General features: G+C 38.7%; 1 protein-coding gene across 2 annotated transcripts in view; it reads left to right on the top strand.

Annotated features, from left to right (window-relative positions):
• The first annotated feature begins 7,125 nt into the window (after nt 1–7,125).
• Nucleotides 7,126–21,753, top strand: part of Vwa8 (von Willebrand factor A domain containing 8) — a 443,736-nt gene continuing 429,108 nt past the window's right edge. For both annotated transcript variants that reach the window (XR_015445839.1, XM_004844253.3), the window contains exon 1: nt 7,126–7,385. Coding sequence is in view for 1 of the 2 variants with exons in the window: in XM_004844253.3 (XP_004844310.1) it covers nt 7,223–7,385 (163 nt within the window). In the remaining variant the exon portion in view is untranslated. The remainder of the gene's footprint in view (nt 7,386–21,753) is intronic.

The raw sequence follows: 21,753 nt of genomic DNA, 5'->3' as shown, positions 1-21,753 counted from the left end.
TCCTTCTTTCCCTTTTTTATTTCATTCAGGCTAGGTTATATTTCATTCAGGCTAGGTTATATTTCATTCAGGCTAGGTTATATTCAACCCTATAGGCTGGTGCCACTCACACCTAGGATGGTCTTCCTTCTTCAGTAAATCCATTCAGTCACACCCAGAACTATGCTAATCCAGTCAATTGGGCATTTCTTACTCTATTTGACATAACAGTTAACTGTCACAGGGTCCTATGAGTCTTTGAAGGTTAACTGAAGACCTCTATGGAATGACTGTATTTTGTCATTGTGAGAAAGACATGAACTTTGGGGGCTGGGGCAGAAAGCTGTAGTTTGTGTATGGTATGAGTGTGTCTCCCAAGGGTCCAAGTGTTGGAAAATTTGTCTCTAGTGAGGTGTTATGAGAGGTGGCGGGACCTTTTGATAAAGCATTAATGCGCAACAGGGCAGACCTTTGCCACTCCCCCATTTTTGCCCTGAAATGTTCTATTCAAGAAATGTAACCATTTGTACTACAACAATGTTCCTGCCCAACATATCAAAATGTTCTGTAGCTGTTTGTGTTGTATGATACACCTGCCAATGTATCAAAAGTGTTCTGTTCAAACAATGTAATTGTACATGCTACTGGGATGTTTCTACCAAAGGTTTCAGGAATGTTTTGTTAACTCTGCCCAGAGGAGTTCCCACTTCTAGCTATCTCTCCACCCTCCTCTCAACTTCCTTTCCCCAACTGTAAATAAACTCATTCTCACTGCAACTCAGGGCTCAGAATTCAGACTGTTTAAACCCTCTGAGCCAGCTGGCATAATAAAGTTCGGTTTTTCTCTATCTCTTCAAGTGGGTTTTGGATTCTCCAGTCTTCAAATTGCTGTAGCTTGGGCTGGAGACTTAGCTCAGTGGCACCGTGCCTGCCTGGCAAATGCAAGGTCCTGAGTTTGATCCCCAGTTCCAAAAAATAATAAAATAAAATAAAAATAAAATTGCTATAGCTTGTAGGGAAAAGGAATATTACCAGAACCCCTGCAGTGGGTCCTGATCTCCTGTGAGCCACTGCAACACAAAGCTGATAAGAATAAAGATATGAAATGAGACTTGGAGAAAAATCTGGGTTTCAGGCCTGATCAGTGCTGCTCTGGGCAGCAAAGACAAAGGCACCTGGAGCTTGCAACTATTTATTGGGTTCATAGGGAGTAACAGATGACTCAGAGGGTGGTGATAATCCTAAAGTCACAAAGATCTTATTATTGAGGTGCCTTGAAGGGTGGCAGTAATCATCTGACAGAGAGGATCTTATGTTGATGAGGATCTTAGGCTGATGAGAAGCTTAAATTGATTAGGACAATGAGATGAGCAAAAGGGTCTTACAACAGTAAGTGGGATGAGTTAAACTGACAAGGAATTTGTCCCTCCCCAGGTGAAACCTTTCTACTTGGTTCTCAAAGACCCAGGATGTCTTCAGCTGATGTAATCTTGCCTTTGAGCATCACAGCATCACATGACTATTGAGGCCTCAGACATCCCTAATCATAATTTAATTGTGAAATAATTTTTCCCCCAAAATTATGTAGAATGGCTTCTGACAGTAGCTATAATACAAAGCTGTAACACTTAGCTGTAGTGCTGAGCTGTCTCACTTTCCCCCAACACTTTAAGAGGTGGAGTCTAGCGGAAGGTCCTTAGGTCACTGGAGGTGGCCTTCATGGATGATTGATACAGTTCCCATGTGACCTCAATCTTCCCCGTGCTTCTTGTCTGATCATGTGGTTTCTGTGTTCTGAGCATCCTGCCAACATTTTGATATCACTAGCCATCTCTGGTGTCCAACAGAAGTCAGTGACATGCTTTGGACCTCTATAACTGCAGCTAAAAAAACCATCTTTTCTTGGGCTGGGGATTTAGCTCAGTGGTTCCACTGCCTATCTCGCAAGCACAAGGTCCTGAGTTTGATCCCCAGTACCAAAAAAAAAAAAAAAAAAAAAGAAAACCATCTTTTCTTACTTAGAGAGAGAGGGAGGGAAAGAGAAAGAGGGAAAGAGAGAGGGATAGACAGACAGACAGAGACAGAGGCAGAGGCAGAGGCACTATCCCTGTCCTGAAGAACTTCTCTAGCTGGTCCTGGGAGAGTGTGATCATTGCCTGTGTGTTACCTATCTCTGATACCCAAACTTTAGAACAAAGGGAAGGAATAAACAAGTGTGCCTCAGGGTGTCAGGCAGATCTGTATGTGAGAGCTGCAAGTTTGTTTTGTTGATTTATTTGTTGGGATGATGGTATCAGATAGTCTTTCTTCTTTCCACCTTCTCTCCTTTCTTTTCTTTCCTTTTTCAGGTTACAGAAATAGCACACTCTTATTTGAACCTGTATTTGTTATAATAAGTACATGTCATTCTAAAAATTTAAATAGTAACAAAGGAAATAAAAGTCTTTCTCTTACTCCATCTTCTGTTCCTCTGAGTTAACCATGTTAACAGATGGGTCTGTGGCCCTCTTCACCTTTCCTCACACTCATACCACATGTACCAACACAGGCATGGAGCAAACCGTCCATTTCTTTTCCTTCTACAATTATGCCTATTTGTATTGTTCTGCCTGTTGCTATTAGTACCCAGTTATACCCCACAGTCTGCAGTTTGCTTTGCTGACCTAATACATCCTATGTTATCTCAAGTCAATGGACACAGAAGACTAACTTATTCTTTCTTTTTTAAAAATAGGCAACTCAACATGTGTCAAAACATCACCCTGGTACTCCACTCATATGAATAATTTTATGTTTTTAATACATAAAAGTTTTTGGTAGAATGTTTGCCTCCCACTTGGACCCTCAGTCCTCCTCAGATGCAACTATCTATAGTAACAGGATGTTATGAAGGTTATTTCCTCTCTCCCTGGAATTGGAAAGTAAGGCTCAGCATTAAGGATAAAAAGGCGCAACCATCCCACATTCTAAAAAGTCCTGCCATGACATTTGAGACTTGACATCCTTGTTACCATTTACAGGCACTCCATCTAACTCCTTAGTATATAAAGAGGAGGACTGGGGAGGTGAGGGAGGAAACCAGAGCACCACCATTACTTCGGGCCTTACTGGAGAGAAACAATTTTCTCTTGCATGCTGCCCTGCCTACCCTCAAAGCCAAGTGGAGGGGGAAAGTTCTAAGGGAAGCACAAAGTTTGGGCTGGCAGTGCCTCAGTCATTTCCTTATGATTTATGGGTCAAGGGTGCTGGAGTTTCCTGTTAATCAGGGATACTCTGTTGCCTGCAGTCAAACTAGAGCCCTGTGGCTGCTCTACTCCAGAGAGCAACTGTAGCAGCATAGGCTGTGAGTTGTGCCACAGATGTCAGGAGCTGAGCAGGAGGAAGAAGGCTGGTGAGAAGTGGGTACTGTAGTTCCTTTGGGAAGTACATCAGGGAGAGGCCTCTGAAGAACTGGGCCTACAGCCCTCAAAGAACCTGTGTGTGAATGATGACCACACAGAAAGCAGCAAAGGTCTAACTAGTTAAGCAGCAGTTAAGATCTATCTGGAAATAGTGACAAGCAATAGGGAGAGGGTCATAACTGTGCCCAGGTAAATAAAAAGACTGTGCCACAGGTATCCTCTCTGTTGTCAACCAGGGAAGCTCTGGGGTAATAGCTCTCACCTAGAATAGTGCCACCTTATGGAGTGCAGTTTAGAAATTGCGGATGTTTTTTGGAGTTGTCTCTATGACAGGGGGCCATTTTTGATATTTAATGGTTAGAGACAGGGATGCTACGGGACCTGCAGTGTACAACTGGTCCTTCACTACAAAACTTGCCCCAATTGTTCCATGTTCTGCTGATTTATGTAATGAAATAACCTGTATATAATTATCTGAGCCTAGGACATATGTTTTAAATAGAAGTATTTTTTAAAATTTCATTTTAACATTTATATAGGGGTATAAATATTAAATATAAATAACATGATTTTTTGCAATGTTCTAATATACACTGAATTTCATTACACAGTAGTTATCAGTTGTGATTTTACATGACCTCTAGCAATCCTAAACTTTTAGGGTGTATGAAACACATTGTGATAGTTCTGCTATATTTGCAGGATTTCACTGAGTTTGTATGTCTTAAAAAGTACTGTTTATTTTGAACAGGCAGATGGTTGAGATTCTGTTTTGGATCCCTGATTGTATTTTTCTTCTAAGCTAACAGGAGAAAGAAAGGGAATTATTGTTTGTGGAGAACCTGAGATGTGTTAAAGATGATTCCGGGCAACTAACTTGTTCTGGGAAGATCACTTATTCTCAGAGCTAGATGTCTTCATCCTCATTTAGATCAGTGGTGGGGAACCTATGGCACATGCCCAGCAGGCTGTTTGTTATCATTGAAAGCTCTAAAAGGTTCACCATCACTGCTTTAGATTAAACTAAACTCCTGAGATACCCTTCTTTCCCTATGCCCCCTTTCCACTCACCGTTTGAACTTCAAATGTTTTTGTTTCAAAATCATTGCCTTTTTTTTTTTTTGTACCAGGGATTGAACTTGGGCCCTTGTGCTTGCAAGGCAGGTGGTAGAACCACTGAGCTAAATCCCTGGCAGCTGCCTTTTTTTTTTTTTTTTTAAGTGGCATTCTTTTATATTTACTGATACCTGAAAAATCTGTTTTCCTTGAGTCACAATCTAAGTTAGCTCTGGATCTTCTTTATCTTTTGATTTTATATTTAGTTAGCCACTTCATAATTGCTTTTGTACAGTGGACTTTCAATTTAAATTTCTTTTTATAATAGTTAAGTTCCTCAACACTTTATAGCATGTATATATGGATAAGTTATTACTCCTCTGAGCCTAGATTTTTCTATTTTTAAAGTGCAAGACCATTAGAGGAGTTAGTAATGATGTGCTGGGCTGATATTTGGCTAAATTTGTGTAGCTCCATCAAATTGGAAATAATGCTTTCAATTCCCTTTTTCAGAATAATTTCCTGTTAACTAATGTTACATTTCCTTTTACTGCAGATATCACAACAATTTCCTGCTAACATGATGGCTTAGTTTTAGTGTATTTTTTGGTACTGGGGATCAAACTTGGGACCTTGTGCTTGCGAGGCAGGCAGCGGAACCATTGAGCTAAATCCCCAGCCCTAGTTTTAGTATTTTTTTGACTTTAAGTTTTACTAGGTAGTATGATTTTTGGCTTTAGTACAAACATCCAGAAACAAATTCCTCAACTGAATACACCTATGAGACAAATTGTTTAATTGATCCATCATTCACATCCTTCAAGAACCATCTCAAACATTACCTTCTCTGTGAAGACTCACTGGCCTTACTTAGGTATAGCATTGTACCTAAGTACTTTGGGCCTAAATCTCCTTCAGATGTCTCACTGTTGTATAATTTTTTTGCCTTCTATACTTGATATATGTCCATTGTTTCACAGTACCCAACAAGGTCCTCTTTATACTATAGTTGCTCAATACTTGTTGTTAATAAGTGAATGCCCTAACCTGTATTAATTTCCCTATTGTTTTAACTCTAGGAGCTCATAGTGGTTATATCAATCATTAGGCTAAATTGTCTTAGATTGTTCTTCCGTCCTTCTATGTGGGTACTGACTTCTGATGAGATCAAATGGAGATGCCTTGACCAAGGTATTTAACCCTTTCAGTCTCAGTTTCTTTATTGTAAAATGACAGATAATAGTACCTCAATAAATACATTATTGTGTGAAATGAGGTAATTCATTGAAGATAATCCCTGGCACATAGCATGTGCTCAAAGCGCGAAAAGTATTTAAATTTATTACTCACATGTATATCATTTTGCTCTAGCAGTCTCATAGGGCTATGAAGAATAAAATTAGAAGATACATGTGAAACTATGTTATAATACATTATGTATATTTTCATTACCTTTGTTTTCACTCTCTTCCCAACAAGATTAGAATCCCATTTCAGCCTTCATTCAAGTCCAAGTGCTTTAGCAGGATGCACAAAGCTTTTCTCAACCAGCCCAGCTTCTTTTTTTTTTTTTTTTCCAGCTTCTTCTTTACAGGCTCTTCTCAATTACTTTCCTAGCACCTATCACAGGCGGGGTTACTATGTACTTCAGAGGTGCTCATTTGTGTTTAATGATTGTGGCAGCTCTAGAATTAGCAAGGCCTCTAGCTGAAAGTGAGGCTTGCAATCTTTTCGTTTGATGTTTGTTTTGTAGAACTTGATTTAAACTTTTTGCCTTGCCCAATTCACTCCTGATATTTTGGGGAGGCAGCATTAGCCCTAGTTGGCTTTGTGGTAGGGGCACTTCTACTTTGGGAAAGTCTGAAAAGAAGCCAGCTTTAGCCAGTGCACATACTAAAGACATACGTTATGTTTATATAACTCTTCTATTTCAGCATGACTGAAAAATCATGACCGATTTGTATCTTGATATTTTGGCAATTTCAATATACCATTAAAATATAAACCTTCTCACGGATAATAGAAGTAGGGAGATAGATTTTGTCCAGATGGGAAGGAGCTCAAGAGATGGAGAGAAGGGAGAGGGAGAGGAGGGAAGGGAAATGAAAAAATGAATTAAGATGTCTTATGTACATGCATGAACTCACAAGCATGGTAATCATCATGTAATACAAACACGTACTAATAAAAAATAAAAACTGAAAAAGTGTAAATTTTTCACTTAAATTTCACAAAGCAGTAATAAAACATGTAGAAGCAAAAAACAGTAAAGAGGGTAAGGCTTTCCGTACTGGTATGGTTACAAAGAGTCAAGATAGGTGAAAGCTCCCATAATCTCTCCCATATTTTCTCAATTCCTAAAAGAATTTGAAACAGTGCACAGGGAGAGCGCATAAGACTGGGCTATTAACTAAGAAACGAAGATAGTGCAACTATCTGCAGATCACCCTGTCAAATGCTCCTAAAACCCGTCGGCGTTTCCTGAACTTGAGTTTTGGGGAGACAGGACGGGCACCAACCGAAGGCCTGGGGCACCCAGGTGAGCAGAGGGAGGTGAGGCCCGCTCGAGCTGAGGGTCGAGAGTCAGGCGCCCGAGACGAGCTAGCCCAGCTGGTTCCCTCCGCCCCCACGGGCCGGGCCGACACTTCCGCGCCGGCCGCGCCAGGGGGAAGGAGTTTCCGGCGGACTCGCCTGGTGCCGCTTCCGGTCCCCCTCGCCTAACCGGCTAGCGCTGCAATCCCGGGACGCGGCTCAGTCTGGGACCCCTCAACGCTGCCGCTGGCCCCATGCAGTCCCCGCTCCTGCTCCTCAGAGCGCCCGGCGGCCACGGTGGCGCGGCCTCGCGGCGCGTGCGGCTGCTTCTGCAGCAGGTGCTGCCAGGCCAGCCGGGCGGCTACGGGCAGCGACCAGAGGTCAGACTGGTGCACTCCGGGGCGGGGGCCGACACAGGTAACCGGGCGCCCCCGCCGCGCTATTCGCTGCGCCAGCGCGCGGCCGCTTTCGCCCTCCGCTGCTTCACTGCACCAGGGAGAAGCGCTCGCTGCGCTGCGAGAGCGAGATCGAGGTTCCAGTCCTGATTTCACTTCTACCTGCTGTGTGGCCAAGCGCTTGCACACTCTGGGCTTCGTTCTGTAGTTCCAGGAGCCTGGACAAAGGTTCTTGATGATCTGGAATAATGCTACTTCCTTACCCACCAGCTTCCTTTACCCCCAAATCTAACCTGGATTATTGTACACGCAGAGGTCAACACAGCAACCTTTGGGGATGGTTGAAAGTCGTAATTGACCTTGCCCTCCGGGTCCCAAGGGCCTGGAAGCCGTGCTGTGCCCTGTTCCAGCCAGGGCTTGTGATGGCATAGAAGTGTACATCTATGTACTGTGCTTAAATGAATCCACGAATAGTCCCAAGTTTTACAGGAGTCTGAAAGTTTGATATATTCTTAGAGCTGAAAGTCTTAGGTTAATTTAATTAAAACCCTTGGTTCTACACTTAAGGGGACTGAGTTCCAGAGAGGGGAAAACGATAGCTTTCTGGAGATCACACAACTAGTGATTACACAACAATCGCATGCTCGGTTTTCTAAGCTCGACATTTTATTTTTGTCTCCACCTAAGCTGGTTTTAGGAATTCTTTGTGTTGTGTGTTGAGGTTTAAATATTTGTGATGGTTAGGGGAAGGGATGTCTGTTGGTGTTTTTGAATGTCAAGGTGATTCTAGGCAATGTTTTGTCTCTGTCATTTTTACTTAAAATAACCGAGATTTTTCACTATGAAATTATAAGTTTCATTAATTCTCTTGCCTTCTCTTCTCACTCATTATCTTTTCTTCTTCAGAAATGAGTGAATTTACCTCTCATTCATTCACTGAACAAATGCCCCCTACAATTGTAATTCAAATTTTACCCTTTTCAATTGTCAATTCTAGAGTTTATTCATTTGTTTTTCATTATTTATGGTATTTTGTTGTTCCTCTGCTCTAGAAGGCAGAAGTCAGTGATAGAATTGTAGTATAAGCTGTAATCTGGGTTTAGGAGTTAAGCAGTCTTGTTTGGAATGCACTTATGCACTGCCCAGCTATGAGAACTTGAGTGAAGGTTACTTTGTGTTCCAGTTTTCTTTACTGTGAAATGAGGACAAGAAGAATAAATCTGATAGGGTTGTTGTGAGGATTCGATTTGATATTGAAGGGCTGGGGATTTAGCTCAGTGGTTCCACCGCCTTCCTTGCAAGCCGAAGGACCCGAGTTCGATCCCTGGTTCCAAAAAGAAATGTGAGAGAGGATTTGATTTGATAATATAATCTGTGATACATAAATTTAGTGCAAGTTAGCTTCTTTTGTTATTTTTACACTTTCAGCTACGAGTTACTTTGTTTCCAGGGTTTTGGAAGAACTCAGACCAGTTCCTTTTGGGATCAGAACTATCAGAATTGTCCAGGGAGGCAGATGAAACAGAGTTAATTGACAAGAACTTTAAAAAAAAACACAATTGTTCTCTATACCTGAAAGATACATGTTGATGTAAAAACATTAGAAACACATGTATGATTTTTAAAAGTTTGTATTGTAGAGTAGTGGTAGATATTGTAAATGCCCTCAAAATTTGTGTTATGTTCAACGAATCAAAGTATAGGCTGTGTTTAAAATGTGAATCATGGACATATTATGATGGACAATGTATTAATTTCTTAGACTCAGTCATCAGCTCTGCCATGATCAGACCACAAGTACAACCTAACGTACCTTGCTACTACAAATATTCATATCATTGAAAGTATGAGGACTGTGGACAAATGGAGCTCTGAATTCACCTGAGATCTAGATCTGTGTAAGAATGGTTGTGAGCCAGGTAAACAGAAGGCAAGCTCTTGGTTACCCTGACACTTACTGGTAAGACCTTCAAGGTTGGAATGGCCCATGTGGATCAGAGATCATATACATACAAATTTAAAGCCACAGATGGCAGTAGGCTGTAGTGTTTTAGTTTATGCTGGAAAGATGCTGTAGAAATACTCATACATGTGATCAGGGACTCCAGTACCTCCTGTGTGAGTAATTGGAATTGCTTCCTAGTAGTTTGAAAAAAGAGCAACAAAGTATATATATAATAGATTTACTTTATATCCTTTTCATATTTGTACTTGGTTGTGTGTTCTTATTTGTCTTTTTGCTCCTTTAGTGCATGCCAACAGTTTATACCTAATGATTCAGTGGCTTTCTAGGTTAAAGTTCATGCAGAGAATGAGTATGAGAGGCTGCATGTGCTTTGTTGGCTTTGAAGATAGGACGTGTATTTTACGGCTGATTAAGAAGAAAGAGAAAATATTTATGTTAAAAAGGAAAACAAGGGCCGGGGATTTAGCTCAGTGGTTTTGCAGCCTGCTGCGCAAGTGCAAGGACCTGAGAGTTCAATCCCCGGTACCAAAAAAAAAAAGGAAAACAAAACCAAACCCACATCTACTGCTTTTTATCCTTTGTTATCAGATTGTATGAATTATCAGATCATTCCAAGTTATCTGTTTGCACTCAATAGTAGTATCTCTTGGCTTTAGAAAGAAAGAGGTTAGTTGGTTATCTACTTCAGTTTTCAGTAAAGATTATTGTAGTGTTTTCATAGATGGAGCCAAGCAAGTTAGTTCAGTAGGACTCTGATGTTAAATGGATTCAGATACGCCATACATAAAATGATAAACTCAGAAGCATAACTGTGTAAATTTACCATGACATTTAGTGCTTTCCTTTAACACCATCATTATTAAATGAATCCATTGCTTCTTCTTGTGTGAGGTAAATATGCGCATAGAAACACTCAAATACTTTTGTACAAGTGATCTATATTCATTGTAGAAAACTGACAAATACAGACAAATCATAATCCTCCCAACTCAAATTCATAAGTGTCAACTTTTGTGGTGTTAATCCTATCAGATTATATCTAACATAATATATATAACATATTGTATTTATACAATAAGTCCCTGATTTACAAACAAGTTTGGTTCTGGGAGAATGTTTATAAGTTGGATTCGTTTGCAAGTCTGACCAAGTCTTATATACTTTTGACACAATGTACAATGTAAAGCATAAAAAAACCAAACATAAAAATACAGTAAGTTCCTGACTGTACTGTACTGCTTTACACTATTGCCCTGTACAGTAAGCACACAGCAGCGCCACTCTGATATGTCTGGCAGACACATGAGCAACTTACATGATTTGTTTGCATCTACAAATGTTCGTAATGAGAGGTCTATTTGTATCTTTGAGAGTTAGCAACTCAAATGTTTGTACATATATATGTATTTACTGTACATATTTATTTAAAAAATGTGATCATGTGTTGTATAATTTATTACCACATCCATTATTATAGATGTATTAACATATATTGCCTGTATGATCATTTAAAATAGTTATTAAGTTCATGAATTTATTCATGTTTTTATAATTTTTCCTTACATATTTGCATTATTTATATATATTCAGTGAAATAAATATCTATTTATTTGTATTTTTGTGATTTTAAATTGTGTCCTTGGGCTACAATAGAAATAGTAATAAATGACTTTGAGTAGGCAAAATATAGAATTCTGACTTCAACTGAGAAATACAGTATAAGTGTAGTTTAGGACTTAGTTTTGTATTTACTGTGTATTGAACCTTGCAAAAATGATTTAACTGCTTAGATCCTTCAATAGTTTACTTTGATGCTCAGGATCTTCTGATTCTATTGTATATTAAAAAATTTAGCAGTGAAATCTCAGAATAGTTGTAACCTCATAGTATGTTTGTTAGGAAGACCTATATCAGGAGCACATAGACTAAGGGAAATTGAGGATACATTTGGTTTTCTCTTGGGTCTGAGCTTTGTATATTACAAAAAGAATAATGGTGCCACTAAACTGACTTCTTAACCCAAGTTGATTTCCCTCCAGCAGGTATATTTAGAATGTCTGGCGATGTTTTCTGGTTGTCAGAACCAGGAGGGAGGAATGCTAGTGGCATTGGTGGGTAGAGGCCAGAGATGGCTGCAAACGTTCTACCCTTCACAGCAAAGGATTATCCAGCCTGAAATGTTAGTCATGCCACTGTTGAGAAACCCTGAACTAAGCCATTTTCTTTGTCAAAGCTGCTGTTAAAATTAAAACTTCAGACAAATTAAATTTAACAGAATTTAATTGAGTGAAAGATGATTGGCCAATTGGGCAGCTTGAGAATCAGAAGAGGTTCAGAGAGATCCACTCAGCAATATGGACAAGGAGATTTATGGTTCGAAAACAGAAGTGAAATACAGAAACAGCTTGATTGATTTAGTTAAGTGTTTGCCTCATTTGAACCTTGCCTTTGAGTTGGCAGCCTATGATTGACTAAAGAATGGCTTGCTGTGACTGGCTGGCAAAGTCTCAGTTTTTACAAAGCTGTGGCAAGTTCATTTCACTACAAAGTTAGTTTGCAGTTCATTTTGTTAGAACTCAAAGTACGAAGGTCTCCTCTGGCCAAATTTTCTTTAACACTACAAATCATTGCATGAATGAGTACTTTTCATAGAACTGAATGTCATAAAAGTATATACATTCAGCTGGTATTGGTTGCCCACAGTTTGAGGCCAGACTGGGCTACATAATGAGCTCAAGTCCAGCCTAAACTACAAAGTGAGACCCTGTCTTAAAAAAACAAAAACAAAAAATAAAAGTATACACATTCGTTAACAGAATCTGTAGTCTCCAGTGTGGAAAAGATTAAGAACGTGGAAGCACATGTGAGAAGAAGGGTTACTACAGAAATACCTGAAATATATAACAACATTTTTGAGATTGGTGAAGATCTTGAAGTGTCGAGAATATCCAAATTTCTTATAAGTTAGTGAAAAGTTAAGTAAAATTATCAGTTGTGTAACAATTAAAAGATTAATAGAAATCAATAAAAAATAAAATTGACAAAGCTATTCACTGTAAAATTCCCTATGTATTAAACATTGAAGAGAGAATAAAATAATTCTGGTACTTGCCCATAGTAATGACCAGAAAAGAAAAAAGTAGAGGATATAATTTGTAAAATCTAAGGACAGAACAAAATTTTGTTGATAAACTTCCACTATAAAACAATACTGTACATAACAAAAATGAAAATGTGCTGTATAAAGATTGATCAAGGAATTCTGGCTTAATGAAATTTTCCCTGAAAATTTCTTACTTGATGAAAATTTATGATGTCGTAAGGATTTAAAGTGTCTTGTGTTTTCCTCTGAGGGTATAACTTTGTAGATTGGGATTGTTAGTCTTGCTGTGCCTGTCTTTACCTTTTAAGAATTGCTATATTAACTGTCCTTTGGTTTAAAACGTCAGAAATGTGCACAGAAAACACTGATTGGTTCACATCAGTGGGATGCCCTGTCTCTTCAGTCCAGGATAGATGCCCAGTTTCAAGTGACATCTTTAGGGCTTGGGCTGCCTCTGTCCATCCCTTGGTTTCTCTACCTCCACTAATTGGACTGACTTTTGCCATATCGGCTGCAAATCTGACAGCCTTTCTTCAGGTGTTAACAGTGATGTTCTCACTGACAGCTCCAGAGCTTCATTGTCCTTACATTTCACAGTATCAAAAGAAGAGAGGGTATCTTGTCCTGCCAGCATCGCCAAAAATCCTGGAGAGAATTTTTTTTTTCCTGGAGAGTTCTTATTGGTCAAGCCTGAGTCATGTGCCCATCTCTGAAATAATCATTGTGACCAGTGGGTGGGACCTTCTAACTTGACTTGTTTAGGGTACTCACTTTTGGTTGTTTTGGTGCAGGGGTAAAGGTTGGAATTGAGGCTAGTGGCATAAATCCTTCTCAAACCAAATGGGATGGGTTCACCATTGGAGAGAGGGATTCCAATGTCAAAAGAAAGGGAAAAGAATATTGGACATGTAAAACACAACAGCTGTCCATTGAAATGATTAATGTCCAAAGGGATTTGTGCAAGACTAAGTGTTATATAAATAGTACTTTTAATTATTAACTTGAACATAGAAGTTATTTTCTTATAAGCCTTGGAGAAATCCTTTTAAATGGAAACTATTACAAGTGATAAAGTCAAGACTTGTTACTTTTAACTGGTCTAAATTTAGTTTCATTTGGCAGGTTTCGTCTTTTGCATTCTTTTCAGTGTTTTAAATTTTCAATCTATAGTTTCCATGTCTGAATAAAACTTTTTGTAATGGTATTTGTATGATAGTTTTTGTACTATACTGTACCATATACAGAGTTAGGTTAATCTGAGTTATGTATGGTTGCTCTTTTGCATTACTTGTTATAATAAGTGCAATTAAATGCTCAGCACCATTATAACATTTGTACTTTAAAAAATTAACTAATTCTAGCTGGGGATTTAGCTCAGTTGTTTTGCTGCCTGCTGTGCAAGCACAAGGACCTGAGTTCGATCACTGGTGCCAAAAAAAAAAAAATTAACTAATTCTAACTATTAATAGTTTTTATTAAGAGTATTCTATATCACTATATTAGCTAAATTGATTGATTTGGTGCTGGGGATTATGCATGTAAGTATGTACTCTTCCACTGAGCAGTGCCTCCAACACCTAAATTCTCTTTTGGATTTAAAATAGTATACATTAATTTGAAAAACCATACATTAGTTTCTTCTGCCTAAGTTGTATTACCCACTGTCTTATAAGTACAGTATTCTTATTCTCTCTCTCTCTTTTCTTTTTTTTTTTTTTTTTTTGGTACCGGGGATGGAACTGGATGGAACTGACAACCTTATGCTTGGGAGACAGGCAGCAGCACCACTAAGCTAAATCCCCAGCCCTCTCATTTTCTTTTCAAGAATAGTTTATTTCATTTAAATAAATCTATTACAAAGAGCTTGACTTAGGAGCATGTTTGTAGATAGAATGCATTCAAAAAATACAAATAATCATTAATCAGTATAAAAACAATACTTAAGAAAACTATTTAATTTAAAAGTGTAACCATTCCATTTGTTCATTGTCAAACATTTATTTAATACCTAGTGGGTTTGATACTGTTCTTGGAACTGGGGATACAATGATGATTACAATACATTTCCTACACACACAGACACACAAATATTTTTCTCATTTATTTGCTAAAAGGATTTTGCAAATGTGTCTCTTTGCACATTTTTGGATTACTAGTGAGACGTTTTCCTGGTAAGTATAATTGCAAACAATGACATTTTCAGTGTATTATAAATACTGTCGTTTAAAAGAAGATTTGCTACACGTTCTTTCAAGAGTATATTTTAAGTGAAAACAATATCCTAGTAATTTGCCACTGTCTGTTTTGAAAGTAGATAAAAAGCTCTTAACTGTCAGAAAATGTACATATTCCTTTATCTCCTTGAATTTGTATTTCATACTTTTAATAATTTTATCTTAATATATTTTTATTCTTGGAAGTTTCATTTTCATAGGACCTTCCTGCAACAAAAATGTGTAAATGACAAAATATTTCTCTCATTACAGTGTAGTTTTTAAAAAAGAACATCAATATGTTACAAATTTTAATAATTAATATTTTGTGGAAACATACCTAATAACATGAGTAACACTATTCCAGTTGAATATTAACTAATTAACTTATTAATACAATTAATATTCCCCACTTGGATGTTCATTATTGTTGGAATGTATAAGAATATTCCCTTCCAGGTGCTCCTCCTAGTGAGCCACCCCTTCAAAACAGGCCCTATCTCCTAACAGCAGACAAACTACCAAATTCATAAGTGGTGAATCACTGATGTGTATAGTGCCACCACGATCCAGACATTTTTCAAACACATGAGACTTTGGGGAACATTTTAGATCTAAACCATAAAACCTTGGGAAGTGTTCATATGCTGTAATTCAGAGTACTGTTACAGAGAAAACACAATAATTGTGATACAGTGTGAGAAATGCATTACAAAAGTATGGATTATTCTTTGCCAGTAGGACGACAGGAATGGAGTGATCAACTCTGGAAGGAGGGGGACACTGTTAAAGGAAAAAATTAGGGAAGGTTCAAAAGGGTAGATGAAGATATTTGAGGAGTAGGTGTGTAAAGGGAAAATAGTGTGAGCTCCATTATCAGTCATCGAGGCAGGAATACAAAAGATGGAGTTGGCTGGAGAAGGGCACATCGAAGACACAGGGTTCTATTTTTCTCATGTTGAAGTTGAGGTGTCTCCTGAATATCTAGGTGAAATATCTAATAGGCTACTGGCAGATATGCAACTCAAGATAAACACCTTAGCCAAAATAGATGTTTTAAGAGTTAGTTGTCTAATGATGTAGGCCCTTGGTATGGATTAGATGAGTCAGAAAAGTAGCAGAAGATGAACATTAACATTTAAGGCAGGGATGGCAGATGCCTGGACAATGTGAATGTCATAACTTCTCTTTTGCCCACAATAGACATTACTAATTGATCATTGCCCTATTTCTCAATGAGTCCAACTTCTAGTCTTTTGCTTTTGGATTGTTTAGAAGTCTCTTGTTTAGTGTCCAGATGTTTAGGGCTATTCCACTTACCTTTTTAGTATTGATTTCTAGTTTAATTCCATTGTGGTCACAAATACTACTCTGCTTTAAGTCCTTTGAAATTTATTAAGACTTGCTTTATGGTCCAGCCTTTGGTAGATGTTCCATGTACTTTTTTTTTTTTTTTTTTGAGTTTTTTGACACAGGGTTTAACTATGTAGTTCAGGCTGGTCTTGAACTCACTGTGTAGCCCAGGCTGGCCTCGGATCCTCCTGTCCCAGCCTCCCAAGTGCTGGCATTACAGGTATGGACCACCATGCCCAGCTTGTCCCATATACTTTTTTTCTTTTTTTTTTGGTACCGGAGATCAAACTTGGGACGCTGCGTTTGTGAGGCAGGCACCAGAACCACTGAGTTAAATCCCCAGCCCTCTCCCATATACTTTAAAAAAGAAAATGTATTGGGGCCGGAGATTTAGCTCAGTGGTGCCAGCACCTGCCTGGTAAGCACAAGGTCCTGAGTTCGATCCCCAGTTCCGCAAAACAAAAAAAGAATATGTATTATGCTATTATTGTGTATAATGTTCCATAAAGATCATTTAGGTCAAGTGTCTATGAGTGATTTCAGATCTTCTCTGTCTACCTCTACATTTGATCTTTGCCAAAAAAGACCAAGAAGCAATTATCCTAATTTATGTATCATTTCCCCCCCTGCTTTGTCCATCAGTTGCTGAAAGAAGTATATTAAACTATCTTGATATGATTTCAGGTTTGTCTGTTTCTACTTTTAGTTCTGTCAAGTTTTTTTCTCCTTCATGCTTATTCTCCAGATCCCTCCATCCCAGGTTATCATTACAAATTTGCTATTTTCTTCCACAGAGGGCCACATTTCCTGTTAGGAGGCAGTGTAATCTAGTTACCATCTCTGTTTGTTGTCTGCCATGGCCTCTTCAGGCCTAGGTGTAATAATGGCTTTCTGCTTTTTGCTAGCCTGGGGTACTACATTATTCTTTTTTTTTTTTAACCTACTGAGGATGAACCCAGGGCCTCATGCATGCTAGGCAAGTGCTCTACCACTGAGCTATATATCTACAGGACCCCCCCCCCCTTTGGTACTAGGGATCAAATTCAGGACCTTGCACTTGTGAGGCAGATGCCATGCCACTGAGCTAAATCCTTGGCCCTCTAGTCCTTTTAAAAAGGGTCTTAAGTTGCCCAGGCTGCCCTTGAATTTGGGATTCTCCTACTGAAGTCTCTCAAGTAGATGAGATTGTAGGCATGTGCCACCATGACTGACTGAGCTTTTTCAAAACTGTCCTCATCTCTGTAAATGGTTCCTTGATTATCCTCTTCATTTACTCAATTTAATGTATGTACCAGTATCCCATCTATTTAGTGCTGGAACCACAATTCATAAATGGTTATGCTTGGGAAAAGCATTTTAGTCTGTAGGAAAATCCAGTGCCAAAGTCTAATTATCTGGCATGTTCAAGGAATAATGAGAAGACCAGTGTGGCTGGATTAGAGTTGTTAACAGATAGGGGTTCCAGAGGGCTTCCTTCCCTGTACTTGGTGTCCTGAACAAAGAATTTTTGAACAAGACACCCAGAAAAGGCAGCAAGGGTGTAGATTTATTGAAGATGAGAAAAAAGGCTTACAGAGCCCTAAAGATAAAAGGGAAGGGATACTTTAGTATCCAAAAGAACTGGAATGTGGCCCCCCCCAAAGAAAATGTGGCATTGGGACAATTATGCTATCGAAAACTCGACCTTTTGCCAGATGTAAATGAAGGATCAGGAACAGTGTCTTGATTGGTCATGCCCATGTGTAAATGAAGGATTGGGAATAGCGTCTTCTGATTGGGCCTGTGAATAGTGCCAGATTCAAATAAATGATTAAGAATAGCACTTTTTTGATTGGTCCCATGAATGGTGCAGAATTTAAATGAAGAATTGAGAATACCGCTTTCTCATTGGCCCTGGGTATAGGAACCATGAGCTTGGAGTAATTTTGGGTCTAGTGTTCTACACATGTCTTCTTTTAGGAAACATCTCAGTCAACTGGTTAGCCATGGGTTTCTATGACTTCTGACACATTCTACCTGGTTGGTTGTCCAGTTTGCACTAGCCCTAATCTCCTACCTCAGAATGAGTGAAGAGAATAGAAGATGAGGTCTGAGGAAATGGGGGAACCAGATTGGAAATATCCTTATAGGCTATTGCAAAGACTGGAGTATTTACCCCAGGACTGACATTAGTTAATTCTAATTTTATTAGGACCACTCTGGTTTTTTTGTTGAGACTACAGTAGGAAGCAGGGGTTAAAATAGGAGATTTGTTAGAATGTGAGAGAAGGCTGGCTTGGATTAGCATGGATTTGGGTATAAGAGAAAAGAATGACTTCAAGCTTTCTGGTCTAAGCAACTGGAAAGATTAACTTGCTATTGGAAGAAATGGGAAGTACTATGAGTGAAGCACAGTTTGGGGGAAAGATCAGAAGTTCAGTTCTAAATACTGAGGAAAGAATTTTCCTCCTGCTTTTTGATTTTTGACCCTCAGCAAGGAGGTTATAGTACAGATACAAATATAGTAATCTCTTATTAATGAGTAAAGTTTTTTGTGTGTATTTTAAAAACTGTAAAGATATCTTAGTTGAACTATGTTGACAAAATACTATAAACTATCTAGTTTATAAACAAAAGAAATTTATTTCTCACAGTTCTGGAGGCTGGGAAGTTCAAAATCAAGGTGCCAGCTGATTTGGTGCCCCAGTTGCAGCCCATTTCCTTGTAGGTAATTATAACTTCTACCTAAATCGATAGTCACAGGGTTCAAGGGGCAGGTGGTATCTTTAATAATGGCACTGATTTTATTCCTGAAGATTCTACACTTAAAATTTAACCATCTCTCAAAGGTTTCACCTACCTCCTAATGACATCACCCTTGGGGATTTAGTATTTCAGTGTATGATTTAGTTGTGACACATTCAGCCCATAGCATAAGGAGTGCTGCAGTGAACACATCCTTGTATGTGCCATCAGTACATACAGCAAATAATGATTTAGAATTTCCTTCCAAAGTGGTTGTACCATTTCATACTTAAGTCATTTTAGCCAGATATGGTGGCACATAATCCCAGCACTCTGGAGGTTGAGGCAGGAGGATCCCTGTGAGTTTGAGGCCAGCCTGAGCTACATGATGAGTTCAGTGGCAGCCTGAAGTACATATCAAGACCCTGTCTCAAACAAAACAAAACGAAACTACCTAAGTCAGCAGTACACTGGGGTACCATTTCCTTCTCCAGTCAGTGTTATCAAACTTAAAAATTCTTGTGGATTTTATACCTTAGAAATGGCTTCTCATTTTAGTTTTCATTATCCATGTTATTGATAAGATTGTGTATCTCTTTTTTTAAATATTATTTTATTGGTACATTTTAGGTATACAATATAATGACATTCATCATTGGAAATTTGGACCTTTACATAATCTCTCTTGGTTCTTATTTTCCCTCTTCCCCTGCCCTCCATTCAAGCCCTCCAGTCCTCCCTATTTACAAACACTTCGTTTCCATTTTTCCATTTTCTCATATTAATTCCATTTCCTTCTTTCCTTTCCCATACCCCTCCCACTTCCCCTTCCCCTTTGCCCCTTTTCTTCCTTTTTCATAGTATCTGTTATACCTTTTAGTCCTTATTTACACTTTCAGTTGCTCACACTAGAGAAACTATTTGGACACACATGTGTGTCCTATTTATTTCACTTAAAAGTATCACCTCAACATGAATCCATGTAGCTAAAAATGCCTCTAATTTCTCTTTTTTATTTGTGGTACCAGGGATCGAACTTGGGTCCTTGCGCTTGCGCAGCAGGCGGTGAAACCCCTGAGCTAAATCCCTGGCCCTGATTTCTCATTTTTTTATGGCTGAGTAGTACTCCATGTTATAAAAAAAAACACATTTTCTTTATCTAGTCTCCAGTTAATGGGCATTTGGGCTGCGTCCAAGTTTTAGCTATTACAAACTGTGCTGCTATGAACATGAGTGCACATATATCACTGTGGTATGATTCTTTTAATTCTTTTGGGAAGATACCCAGCAGGGGAATAGCTGGGTCAAATGGGACTTCCAGTCCTAGTTCTTTGAGGTATCTCCATACTGATTTCCACAGTGGTTGTACAAGTCTACACTCCTACCAGCAGTGGAACAAAGTTCCTCTTTCCCCACAGCCCTGCCAGCATTTGTTATGGGTTGATTTCATTTTTTCATATGTTCATTTGTTATTTCTACTTCTTTGTGTGAGAAATGTCTGTTCATTTCAGATGCCCATTTTTGGATTGGGTCTTTAAATTTGGGAGGTCTGATTTTTCTAAGTACTTTATAGATTCTAGATAGTAGACCTTGTCTGAGGAACAGCAGGTGAAGATTTTGCCCCACATTGTGGCTTGTCTGTTCATACTGCTGGTGGTTTCTTTTGCTGTGCAGAAGCTTTTTAAGAAGAAGAGATCTCACTTGTTGATTGCTTGTGCTGGTTCACAGGCAACTGAGGTTTTGTTCATAATATCTTTTCCTACACCAATGTCTTCAAGAGTTCTACCTAACCTGTCTTCCAGCCAATGCAGTGTTTCTATTTTAATATTTAGATCTTAAATCCATTTAGATTTTAGTTTAGTGCATGGTGAGAGATATAGGTCCAGTTTTAATCTTTGACAAGTTGAGACCCAATTTTTCCAGCACCATTTATTAAAGAGGCTATCTTTCATCCAGTGAGGGTGTTTGGCTTCTTTATCAAAGATGAGATGGCTGTTTCTGAGTTGTTTCTGCATCTTCTAATCTGTTCCACTGGTCCTCAGGTCTGTTTCTTTGCCATTACCATGCTGTTTTTATCACAGTGGCTTTGTAGTATAGTTTCAAGATGGGGATTGTGATACCCCCTGGCATGTCTCTGTTACCTAGAATTGCTTTTGCTATTCTGGGTCTCTTCTTGTTCCAAATGAATTTTTAGATTGTTTTCTCAAGATCCGTGAAGTATGCTGCTGGAATTTCAATGGGATTGCATTGAATCTAGTAATTTTGGAAGTATGGCCATTTTCACTATGTTGATCCTTCCTACCCAGGAGCATGGGATGTCTTTCCATTTTCTGATCTCGTCTTCAATCTCTCTTTTCAGAGTGCTATAGTTTTCAGAGAAGAGGTCTTTGCTTTCTTTCATTAGGTTGATTCCTAGGTATTTCAGTTTTTTGGATTCTATTGTGAAAGGAATTGTTTGCCCTATTTTGTCTCAGTGAGTCTGTTGTTCAGGTAGAGGAAAGCTATTGATTTTTGTGTGTTGACCTGGTATCCAGCTACTCTACTGAATTTGGTTATTAAGTCTAGAAGACTTTTGGTGGCATTCCTGGGGTCTTCCATATAGAGTATCACGTCATCTGCAAATAATGACAATTTGACTTCTCCATTTCCTATCTTTATTCCTTTTATTTCTTTCTCTTGTCTAGTTGCCATGGCTAATGTTTCCAAAAGTATATTGAACAGGAGTAGTGATAGTGGACATCCTTGTCTTGTTCCCAATTTTAGTGTGAAGGATTTCAATTTTTGTCCATTTAGTATGATATTGGCTGTTGGTTTTTCATAGATGGCTTTTATCAGTTTGAGGTAGAGACCGTCTAGTCCAGTTTTTTTAGGGTTTTTATCATAAATGTGTATTGGATTTTGTCAGATGCTTTTTCTGCGTCTATTGAGATGATCATATGGTTTTTGTCCTTGACTCTATTGATATAGTGTATTGCATTGATTGATTTGCACATGTTGAACCATGCCTGCATCCCTGGGATGAATCCCACGT

This window comes from Heterocephalus glaber, unplaced genomic scaffold (genome assembly GCF_053883595.1).
Source record: "Heterocephalus glaber isolate CG9 unplaced genomic scaffold, H.glaber_assembly_v1.0 deba00001666, whole genome shotgun sequence".
Taxonomy (NCBI): domain Eukaryota; kingdom Metazoa; phylum Chordata; class Mammalia; order Rodentia; family Bathyergidae; genus Heterocephalus; species Heterocephalus glaber.
This window is presented reverse-complemented; position numbering and strand designations above follow the sequence as displayed.